Below are 12,524 nucleotides of genomic sequence, written 5' to 3' on the forward strand. Positions count from 1 at the left end.
ATCATTATTATTTGCTTTTAAATATAAATCAGAAATAACCAACTTAAAATGGAAAATTTTAAAAGAAAAAAAAAAGGAAAAAAATAAAAAAAAAAATAAACCCCCCCCCTAATTTTTTGAACCCCCTTATGATTCATCACCCCCAAACTCAATCCCAGCCTTCCCTTTGTGGTATGGTACCTTGCAGTACAATTTCAGAGAGATCCATACACTTGAACACAAGTTATTGTCTTGAAACTAGAAAAATGCTTATTTTTGGCCCCTTTTTGGCCCCCAATTCCTAAACGTTTCAGGCAATTACCCCCGAACTCAATTCCAGCTTTCCCTTTGTGATATGAAACCTTGTAGTACAATTTCAGAAATATCCAAACACTTACACACAAGTTATTGTCATGAAACTAGAAAAATGCTTGTTTTTTGCCCCTTTTTTGGCCCCTAATTCCTAAAATTTTGAGGCAATTACCCCCAAAATCAATTACAGCCTTCCCTTTGTGATATGGAACCTTGTGGTACAATGTCAGAGAGATCCATACACTTACACACAAGTTATTGTCTGAAAGTTACAAAAATGCTTATTTTTGGCCCCTTTTTGGCCCCTAGTTCCTTAACTGTTGGTACCATAACCCCCCAAAATCAATCCCAACCTTCCTGTCGTGGTATTGAACCTTATGGTAAAATTTCATGGAGATCCATTCACTTAAACTAAAGTTAGAGTGCGAAAACCAATGTGTCTTCGGACGATGCCGGACGACGCCAGACAACGACGACGACGACGACGCCAACGTCATACCAATATACGACCAAAAATTTTTTAATTTTGCGGTCGTATAAAAACCATAAACTTCATACATGAACAGAAGATTTAATCACTTATTTCAAATTGAAACCTTTAAAATTTTCTAACTTATACGTAAATGTATGAATCTTTTTAACTTTCCACTTTGGTACATTAAAATCTTACATAATCACATTGCTGTTTAAATTCTGTTAAAAACTTATCTCAAATCAACTAATATCACATAATTCAGTAAAAATACATTTAAATTGAAACCATTTTTCTGATTTTAATAATATGATCTAACTGAATAGAATTAATTAATGGAACAAGATATCCAGCTTTTCACTGCTTTACAAAAGCAGCTTTCTTCTTATATAAATATAAACATTTTGATAATATCAATACATATACTGCATATTAATTCTAGCCTATGATATAGTACTGGTGTTGTTTTTCATCAAACATAGATTGTCACCCATTTGCAAGTATCCATAATCAAAAATTATATTTATGTCACCTTTTTGCAAGGGTTCATAATCAAAAGTGTATATTAAAATCAAGAACAAAAGGCAAACTGTAGATAGTTATGATAATTTCAAAACAAATTTCCCTGGAACAATATTTAATTTTGTGCTTTTCGAGTCCAAACTTGAATGTAAATAACAATCTTATGGATAAGACTTATTTCAAAATCCAAATATGTCAGACATGAATATAGGACAGTCAGACACATGATCATTAAAGTCAAAATTCATTTTTGAGATATTTTTTTCTTTGAATTATATAAGACTTTCTATTTTTTATATTCCTTTTTGTATTTTTTTAAAACTTTTATATATCAAACAACTTTGTAGACAAAATGCATGTTTATTGTAAAATATTTAGTAATGATCAAATTATTACTAATAAAACAAGCTGCCCAAATGTCTTGATCAACGACTGGTAAAGATATATATCCTTTGTATGATTAAAATGTGATAAATCTTCATTTAACCATGCTATAGATAAAAAATTTCTTAAACTGCATAATGTATTTATTTAATAAAAAGAAATTATACCCAGAATTTTCTCTTAAATATTTTACCTTTTGTGACTATGTGTCTTTTAACCATCTGATATTATAACAAGAAAGCTATTTTCAGAATGTTATCAGAATTCTCTTGCAAATGGGAGGACTAACCTATCAGAAATCCCTAGCAAATGTGAGATAATCAATTTCTACTAAGCAGAAAGCATGGAAAAACAAGAGATTCCTCACTTTTCGATATCTAAGAAATATAATCTACATAAATAGCACCAGCCCACAAAATCACTTACCTCTGGCCACTGAAGCTGTTCAAAGAAACTTTTATTACTGCAATTAATTGTACTCATACTTTGTGAACAAGGAAGTAAAATAAAATGTAACCTGGCAAGCTTAACTGCTAACTATAATCTGATCAAGAGTATTGAACAGTAATGTCACTCACAAGTCATATATTGTACAGTTAAATCCTTAAATCATATTGATGATAAACCTGAAACAGGACTTATTATTTGTTTGTTATTTTTGTATACTTTCAGTTTGAGACAAAATCCTATCCCTTAAGCAGATTAAAACCTCAAAATAGAAGATGAAGTTGTTCATTGACTGGCTGGAGTGAAAATGACTGATTATTACACATGTAACATGGCTGGTGTTGATCATGCAGATCAAAACATTCAATACTATTGCTACAACCATAAAACTTGGATTATGATATGCTACTTCAGAACAAACATGAAAATTTTTTAGCAATTTTAAAAGTAGTTCCTATCATTTTGCTAACATTTGCATTGGTAAATGTATGTGTATATATATATATAAAATAATTTTTGAGAAAAATTATTGTGTGGCCTACTATGGTAAACACAATACAGTACAAAAAAAACTTCTCTACTTCAATAATCATATCTTTTTGACTTTTATACTAGTAGCGTGGGATAAAGTAAAACATATTTGACATTCTATATAAACCAAATGTTCTCCACTTACAAATTGGATGACACTGAAATATGAAACTATGATGTAAGGCCACAATAACATAATTTTCGGTCCTCAAGCTTTAAGGCAGACAAAATAAAAAGAAGAATATTTTCAATCATACTTATACATTTTTGTTTCATTTATTTGTATCTTTGCAGTTTTTACCTGTCATAGAAAAAATATATGTGGCCATATACATCGTTTGTTAAAAGAATAAACATCTTAACTGTAATTACATTTTTTTTTTAGTAATTATGGATCACAAAGTATTTTTCTTATATGCATAGGTACACTTTATGACTGATTCAAAAAGGATGTGTATATCTATATAATGTTAGTATAGCATGATGTATAGATCTACAAGGTAAGAAAGTCAGTATGACTAATGTGAGCTTTCCACAAACATTCTTTTCTATTGCCTAGAAAAATATCAGTTCAATAATTCCTCTTCAATAAAATTTAGAATGGAAATGGGGAATATGTCAAAGAGACAACAACCCGTCCAAAGAGCAGATAACAGCCGAAGGCCACCAATGGGTCTTCAATGCAGCGAGAAAATCCCGCACCCGGAGGTGGTCCTCAGCTGGCCCCTAAATAAAAATGTGTGCTAGTAATGGATAATTCTTTTTACTGGTAACTATTTTCTTGGGCTACTTATATATATACTGTGGATTCATTTATTTTGGTGTGTACCAATTTTGGTGTGTACCTATTTTGGTGTGTACCAATTTTGGTGGATATTTGATTTTGTGGTTTTGCCATAGTCTGAATACAAGCTTATACTATAGAAAATTTGTACTTCATTGAACATGTATATTCATGGTTCACCTATTCCCACAAAATCCACGAAAAAATGGTATCCAAAAAATAATAAAGAAATTCACAGTGTATAAAAAACATATGTTTTTGGAAACAAGACTGTGGCTGTTACCATTCTTCTCTCTTATCAAATATACATTGAGTTTTTTTATTCCTGATGGCCAGTAAGTGGTATAACATAATTTTAGTATATATATATTTTGTATTTTATGAGAATATGTAGGAATCCTTCATTTCTTATTTCTATAATTACTCATGCATAAGTTTGTTTCAAGGCATTGATAAAGATAATCAAAGGGTATACATCATAGGTCTATGCTATATGCAGTCTTACTCCTACTGACATGTGTGGACTATCTGGATAACATAATTCTGAACATCAATGCCTCCTCAAAGAAAAAGTTAAAAAATATATCAACAAAAACATTAATTTTTGCAAAAAAAATCATTATGCTGTAGTATTCTATGAGGGTCTGTCAATGGGGTTTACAGAGAAGAGAATAATTGGCCAAAAAACAAAATAGAGAAAACAGGCCAAATAAATGGGGAATGTGTCCATGGGACACAGATGATGCCCCTGCTTGCATACAATGTTATAAAGGGACAAAACTCAAGAACCGATAAAGTGACGCTACCCAAATTCATCTTGATCCGGGTTTTTGTGGTGATAAGCATTGTGTATAAGTTTCATAACATTAGGTTGAGGCAAACTTTAGTTAGAACGGAAACGAAAAATTCAGCAATTTTTCAATTTGTAAAGGGGCATAACTCTAGAATGGTAAAAGTGACACCACCAAAATTCAAACTTGATCTGTGTTTTGTGGTAATAAGCATTGAGTATAAGTTAAATAATATTTGGTTGAGGCAAACTAAAGTAAGAGAACGGAAACCAATTTCGGGACGTACAGACGGACAAGGGTATAACTTAATGCCCACTCCGCTATGGCGGGGGCATAAAAAATAAAGAATAGAGAATAATGGGCAAAATTTGTACAGGCTTAAATAAACTGCTTCGCTGAGCGCAGCTGGATACCCCCGCAGAGGTCCAACCCTGAACAGTTGGGGCAAAAATGGACACAATATTCAAGCTTGATACAGGTCTGAATTTGGATTGTAATTAAATATTTGACATACTATAGGTTTCTGAATAAATGTAGTCAAAGAACTTGAAATTGGTTATATGAATTGAATTTATATTCAATTAAAGATGTCTTGCTGTTGTGCAATACACTGTGCTGTTGCGCAATACTTAGTAAATCTGTTGTCAGACTACAAACAAATAAAGTTCAATTTCTTCTCAATGTCATATTTGAAATTTATGAAAATCAATAGGGAGATTACATCAATAGCTATAAATAATTCACCAAAGTTTCATGAGAACTGCTGAAAGCATTTTTGATTTATTGTCCAAAAACTGGAAAATCCCCCCTTTTTTAATGAATAAAACCCCATAACTCAGAAATGTAAAATCTAAAATTTATAAAATTCTAAAGGGAGCTTACATCAACAGATATAAACAATTCACTTAAGTTTCATGAGAACTGCTGAAAGCATTTTTAGTTATTGTCTGAAAACTGGAAAATCACCCTTTTTTTATGAATAAAACCCTGTAACTCGGAAACGTAAAATCTAAAATTTATAAAAATCGAAAGGGAGATCATGTCAATAGATATAAACAATTCACCAAAATTTCTTGCAAGTTGGTGAAAGCATTCTCGAGTTATTGTAGGAAAACTGTAAAATCCCCCCTTTTTAATAAATAAAACCCCAAAACTCAGAAACGGTAAAACTGAAAATTATAAAAAACGAAAGGGAGCTCACGTCAATTGATATAAACAATTCACCAAAGTTTCATGCATATTGGTTAAAGCTTTTTTGAGTTAATGTCCGACATGTTGACGACGGACGGACGGACGGACAGACGGTCAACGGTATACCATAATATGTCCCGTAAACGGGCGTATAAAAAGAACAGAATAGAGAATTGAAGGACCACCCATGCAGACCCTCTTTTATATGACTGTTCCTTGTGTACATAAATTCTATATCCCTTTAGTACCTTAATTCACTAAATTATTAATTGATGTTTATTATGCAGACTTTTATGATTTTTAATATATTGAACAGATTATTAAAAATTCAAAGGAAATGATTGTACATGTTGTTAGGCGATACTGAACTGAAAGTCAATACACAAATTAATCTTGTTCTGCTTTGCTAACAAACAATTTGTTCAAATATGTTCAAATTACTGAGTATGTCACAATTCGTTTTTGGTGGCTTCTTAGCAGTGTGTCTGCATCTAAGCAATGTTGATTTCTTTGTTAAATGATTGGGAATTAAAAAAATTTAACATTTAAGTGCAATGATAAATTACAGGATAAAAACAATATACAGACAGTGTAGATAAAAAAATATTAAATTTATTGGTACTCACGTTGAAACAGGAGAATAGGTCTGTGAGCCTTGCTTTTCTTCCAGTTTCTAAAGCTTGTACAAATAAATATGATATTTTCCAAAAATGTACATCTATTGTACATGTATTTTTCATTCTTTCATACACCAGTATGTGTCTTAAGCCACTAGCCCTATGCCTGAGTCAGAATTAATAAACTGCTTCGCTGAGCGCAGCTAGATATGCCCGCAGAGGTCCAACCCTGAACAGTTGGGGCAAAAATGGACACAATATTCAAGCTTGATTCAGGTCCAATTTGGATTGTAATTAAATATTTGACATATTATAGGTTTCTGAATAAATGTAGTCAAAGATCTTGAAATTGGTTATATGAATTGAATTTATATTCAATTAAAGATTTCTTGCTGTTTTGCAATACTTAGTAAATCTGTTGTCAGACTATAAACAAATAAAGTTCAATTAATTCTCAATGTCATATTAGAAATTTATGAAAATAAAAAGGGAGCTTACATCAATAGATATAAACAATTCACCAAAAATTCATGAGAATTGGTGACAGCATTTTTGAGTTATTGTCCGAAAACTGGAAAATCACCCCTTTTTTAATGAATAAACCCCATAACTCAGAAATGTAAAATGTAAAATTTATAAAATTCTAAAGGGAGCTTACATCAATACATACAAACAATTCACCAAAGTTTCATAAGAATTGCTGAAAGAATTTTTGAGTTTTTGTCCGAAAACTGGAAAATCCCCCCTTTTTTCATGAATAAAACCCTGTAACTCGGAAACGTAAAATCTAAAATTTATAAAAATTGAAAGGGAGCTCATGTCAATAGATATAAACAATTCACCACAATTTCTTGCAAGTTGGTGAAAGCATTCTTGAATTATTGTCCAAAAACTGGAAAATCCCCCTTTTATTAATGAATAAAACCCCATAACTCGGAAACGTAAAATCTAAATTTTATAAAAAACGAAAAGGAGCTCACGTCAATAGATATAAACAATTCACCAAAGTTTTATGCAAATTGGTTAAAGCATTTTTGAGTTAATGTCCGACATGTTGACGACGGACGGACAGACGGACGGACAGACGGACAACGGTATACCATAATACGTCCCGTAAACGGGCGTATAAAAATTGATTCCTGCTAGTGAAAATTAAGTGAAATTTTGTTTACTTATGTAGGAAAAAAGGTTGATTATTCTGATTCAGGCTAGTAACTGAAAAAAGTTTTGACACAGACTGATACATGAGGGTCTGAATGAGATTTTTGATTATTCGATTACAATTTTTATCTAATTATTTGATTAAATGAACAAAGACAAATCATAAGAAAATGAGGGATTCATTAATGAAACATTGAACCAATTAATATATATTACCAAAACACACTACGGGTATTTTTGATTACCCTAAGCATCACTTGGAACAAGAAGTTAAATGTAAAAGTAGAATGGCATAAATTTTACTGGAATATTTATCTTTTCAAAAATGCAGGAACTGAACACAGATATTTGAATTTGGGTAACATTTTATAAATATAAATCAAAATCATGGAAAGAAATAATTGGAAATCAGACTAACAGGATAAACTATCATTATATTCCAGAAACTATTTTCAGATATTGACTGTGTTTTCATAGAAGTTTTCAACTATTGCTGTAAAGCATAATATACATCAAATTCAAACACTTACTATCATGGATGACATTGTTCATGGAAACGTCAGCATAAATATACTCCATTAACAGCTGTCTGTAACCTTTTTTATGGTGAAAACATCTAAACAACTTATGTCTACCTTTGAATGACTTTCACATGGGGAAAAAAAAGATGTAATAAAACAGTTTGAAAAACAAGCCCTGCGTGGCATTTTGTCTTGTTTAAGTGGTTTAAACTTCAGTTAATAATGCATAGAAAGAGCCCTTAAGAAAGTTTTTTTCCCCATATACATGTACAAGTTGAAATACACATAATCCTCCAGTATCTCCTCATGTTGTACAATCTAAATGGTCTTCAAGTAGAAAATAAACAATCTGTGGTAAAATTTGAATTAAAACTGCAAAGAAGGTCATTGCCTCAGCCATAATTCAACTTTGCTTGAGTATTTTTTTTTTCTAGTATGACAAATCACAACCTTAACATCTATGTCTGTAATGTCATGACAAATTTTGACCTAAAACCTTGATTAAACATGACCTTTAAGCTTTAAATCCAAAGGTGTCTTCCCTAATCATGGAGACTACATACACAAGTTTTTGTGAATAATGTGGAAAGTTGTTTATTAAATAAAAGACATAGCGTGTTATGTCAATGAGACAGCAATCCAACAACAAAGGCTTACACAGACGTACCCCTGGTGTAGCCCCTTTTTTTCTATGTCAATGGGTAGTAAAATATATGTCAATTGATAACTTATTTTCATCTTTTGATATAAAATTATGCAAAGAAATATTCAAAATAAATTTTTAAATAATCCCATGTTGATAACATCTGTTTCTGAGTATTTTTACTCCAGGCTCTAGCCTACTGTCCGTACCAAATTTTGTAGGTTGAGACCCCCCCCCCCCCCCCCCCCTTCCATTTTCACATGTGATTGATTCTCCACATAAATCCACTATGTTATGTTTGTATTATAAATTGGTGCAAAATGGCAATATGTTAGAAAGTTGTGTGAAAGTTAATTCATACTATTAAATTACAAACTTTTATTATAATCACTGCATTTACTACTTTTAAACTTAATGTTTGAAGATTGATTTTTGCTTATATTAGTGACAGAACAGTTTGGAGTTTTCACCCAGCATCAGGTTTAATATTTTCTTGGAAAGCTTTGTATGCATATTAAATATCACAAAAGAACTTTTCATTTTTAATCATGATATGAAATGATTTTTCCAGACAAGGTCTAAAGAGATGCTTTACAATTGATTTTAAACTCATTAATAATGAATTCAAATTTATTATAACAGCATTACAAATGTGAAGTAGAGGCATTGCAGTGGATGTAAGCTTATTACAATAAATATATTCAGAACATTTCCTGCAAGTATCATTCCATTCTCAATTTTATGAAGACCATCTCCACTTCAACATTTGTACATTTATACTAGAAAATCTCAGTGAAGTAGTGTCTAAGTACTTAGTGGAATATCTATAAAACAGTTGACAAAAAGTAGACAAAAAAAACAACATAAAATCATATTCATATCTCTACTCTGAAGATGTACAAATCATAAAGAACTTTGGGTAATGTAATACCACCTCTGCTGTTTAAGTTGTTGTGCTTTGTATCAAAAATTGTTTTACTTTTGCACTATCCTTGGGAGCCTTTGATTAGAAAATAAAATATACACCAATTCTTTCATCAAGAAATGTCACTACATTAAGAAATGAAAATCAGAAAAGAAATACCAGTAATATATTTTTCGTTCCTTTCCTTTATTGATAATTCTGTGTAGAAATGATCATTTTATACTTTACAGCAACAATATATAGCGAGTGTTGCTTTCTCAAACATTTTAACAACACCTAGCCTATATAATTTTTATATATTGGTGCTTTTAAGCTTAAGTAACACAAAAGTGCACATGCTGAAATGTCTCGCCTGCTTTACTGACCATTGATTTAATGTTGAAAGTCTTAAAGATAAAGGTTTTACTAAAAGCATCACAGAAACTCGATCAGGTCAGGTAAATCCTGTTAGACACACCTTACAATTTTTTATACACAAAATATAGTTGACCTATTGCATATGATAATTGAAAAACAGATCAAAACAAAAAAACTTATCATTGACCAATGAACTATGAAAATGAGATCAAGGTCAGATGATACCTGCCAGACTGACATGTACCCATTACAGTCATTCCATACACCACATATAGTTGACCTACTGCTTATAGTATTTGAGAAACGGACCTAATCACATAACTTTTAACCTTGATCACTGATCCATGAAATGAGGTTGAGGTTAGGTGAACCCTATCTGACGGACATGTAGACTTTGCAAGGAACCCATATACTAAATATAGTTGTCCTATTACTCATAATAAGTGAGAAATTTACAAAACAAAAAAACTCAATTTTTTTTTTCAAGCAGTCACTGAACCATGAAAATGAGGGCAAGGACATTGGACATATGACAGACAGAAACTTTGTAACATAAGGTATCTGCATACAAGATATGAAGCATCCAGGTCTTCTACCTTCTGAAATATAAAGCTTTATACAAATAGTGTATGCTGCTGCCAGTGGATAGTAATACCTATGCCTCGCATACTGAGACTTTCTTTGCAGGCGAGACAAAAAGGATAAATAGAATGTGTCCAGCTAGTTCTGGAAATCCTGTAACAGTCACAATAAAATTACTATGGCCTTTAAAGCAGGTTCCATATTGTAAGCTTTTTAGTTGCATTTCCCAAAGTCCAGAAATGTAAATCCATGTTTTGCTGTAACAGCAACCTTTGCAATCAAGTCATATTTAATGGGTTTTTTTTCAGGAGATAATGATGGTAAGTAATTCATGTAGGCTCCTTAGTCCAACTATGTTCTGTTCAGGTAAAACTTGTTGAATTTTTGGATTAGCATCAAAATTATGAATTTTATATATGACCGACAGTATAATTGTCAACCAATCATAATGTTACTTCATATGACTACAAAGAGATATGCCAACAGAACTAAAACAACATTTAAAAACAAATTAACACATCCAGAAGTCACTTTACAAAAACCAGGGAGGATCCTAGTTTACCACCTGCACATATTCATGTGCTTTTCTGCTGCAAAGTGTTAATTCTTGACTGGACTGGACTATTGGACTTGACCCATGGACTGGACTGGACTGTTGGGACTAGACTTACATGTAAAAACAATTTAATTTTTTTTTTTCTTCTTTTAAATGTGAAATCTTCTCTCAATTAGGAAAAAAATCTCAAAGAACTTTTTAGTCAAGTCAAGTCCAACTGTCCAGTCATATAAAGTCAAGATTTCACACTTTGCGCTCTTCTGGAACCTCATCAGTGGTTGTATTAATCAAGCAGCCACCCAGGCCTCTCAAGCATATTCAGGATGAGCAATTAAAAACGATTAAAACTTGAAGATCATTTGCAATTTTTTTGTGTGTTGATTATTAAAGGTTTTAAGTACAAATGGGTAGAGTCTTACACACCTAAATTAAAACTACTACTTGTTAGTTTTCAACTTCTATAACAGAGAGCTCATATATCATATTGTGTTTTTCTATTTGGAGAGTTAGTGTTGATGACAGATCTTAGATAGTCTCTGTTTAATTTATACACAACTTTTTTTTAGACTGGGACAATTAATAGCTTGACATATTGTATAGATACATCATACCCTACTTTTTTTTAATACAACCGTATTTGTTGACCTCTAGATTTTTTTTGATGATTTGAGCCATTGTGCTGCTGTCACATTATTGATCTTTTATTCATACAGTTTATAAATACTGTTCATATTAGTTACACCAAGGAGGGCGGTATCTAATTTACACCATGGTACTACCATGGTTAATGTAAAATGATAGCTTTCAATAATGAAGGAGGGGGACTAGCACATCACTCTTTCAGCAATTTAACTTTATTTCATGGTATAAGGCACAAGATAAATGAACAAGCTATTTACAAGAATTTACTACAGTTCCTATACTTAATGAAGTTCTCTTATGGAGAAAATTAGTAATTCAAAATTTAAAAAAATGGCCTTGTCTTCACCAAAGACATATATATGTCCCTGTCTTCACTTAGAATCAAATATTGTCATAATAGTAATAAAATTTCTCATATGGAGGTAAATTTTAACTTAAAGGTTGAACAGTCTTGACATGAAGGTCATAATAACTACCAAAAAAAAATCAATTCTGTTTTGCATGACCAATGAAAGTAATAGACTTTTTTAAAGAAAAAAAGTCAGTAGAGAAATGCAGGCTATGTTGAACTATTTTTGTTTGCTAGCTGCACTACTCTCAAAAGTTGCATCCTAAAAGTTCTGTTATAGCTAAAATGAACTTCAGTGCTCATTCCCTTGAAATAGAAAGAGGAAAATATAACAAAATGATAAGAAATGAAAGATTTTGTAAAGTGTGTACACACAACAAAATTGAAGGTGAAAATCACTTTATTTTGCATTGCCTTAAATAGCAAAAGGAAAGAGAAAGCCGTGTGACAAAATTGTCTAAATTTTACCCAAATTTTAGAAATATACATAATGACAGCATAAAGTCAAAGTCGTTAAAAAGTGGGTCAGTAAAAATATCAAAGATATGTTCAAATTACATTTCTGAATTGTTGAAAGTTAGAAATAATGTTTTACAAAACCATTAATAATATTAAATATCAATATCCTGTTAAGAAAGTATTGATTATCTATTTGTTGTAATGTTGTATTTTTGTATGTTTGTATTTTATGTATTTCTATACAATGTGTTAAATTGAGCCTTTACTTATTGTTATAATTGCTTTTTCCCTTATAAAAT

General features: G+C 31.3%; 1 protein-coding gene across 5 annotated transcripts in view; it reads right to left on the minus strand.

Annotated features, from left to right (window-relative positions):
- Positions 1-12,524, minus strand: part of LOC127698661 (UTP--glucose-1-phosphate uridylyltransferase-like) — a 62,623-nt gene that overhangs the window by 42,021 nt on the left and 8,078 nt on the right. For 2 of the 5 annotated variants that reach the window (XM_052202249.1, XM_052202250.1), the window contains exon 2: positions 2,096-2,110. The exons of 2 other annotated variants lie outside the window; for them this stretch is intronic. In XM_052202249.1, the coding sequence (XP_052058209.1) occupies positions 2,096-2,110 (15 nt within the window). Of the gene's footprint in view, positions 1-2,095; positions 2,111-7,721; positions 7,840-12,524 lie in introns of those variants that run through there. One more of the 5 variants, XM_052202253.1, reaches the window with a different exon arrangement.

This window comes from Mytilus californianus, unplaced genomic scaffold, assembly GCF_021869535.1.
Source record: "Mytilus californianus isolate M0D057914Y unplaced genomic scaffold, xbMytCali1.0.p SCAF_4, whole genome shotgun sequence".
Taxonomy (NCBI): domain Eukaryota; kingdom Metazoa; phylum Mollusca; class Bivalvia; order Mytilida; family Mytilidae; genus Mytilus; species Mytilus californianus.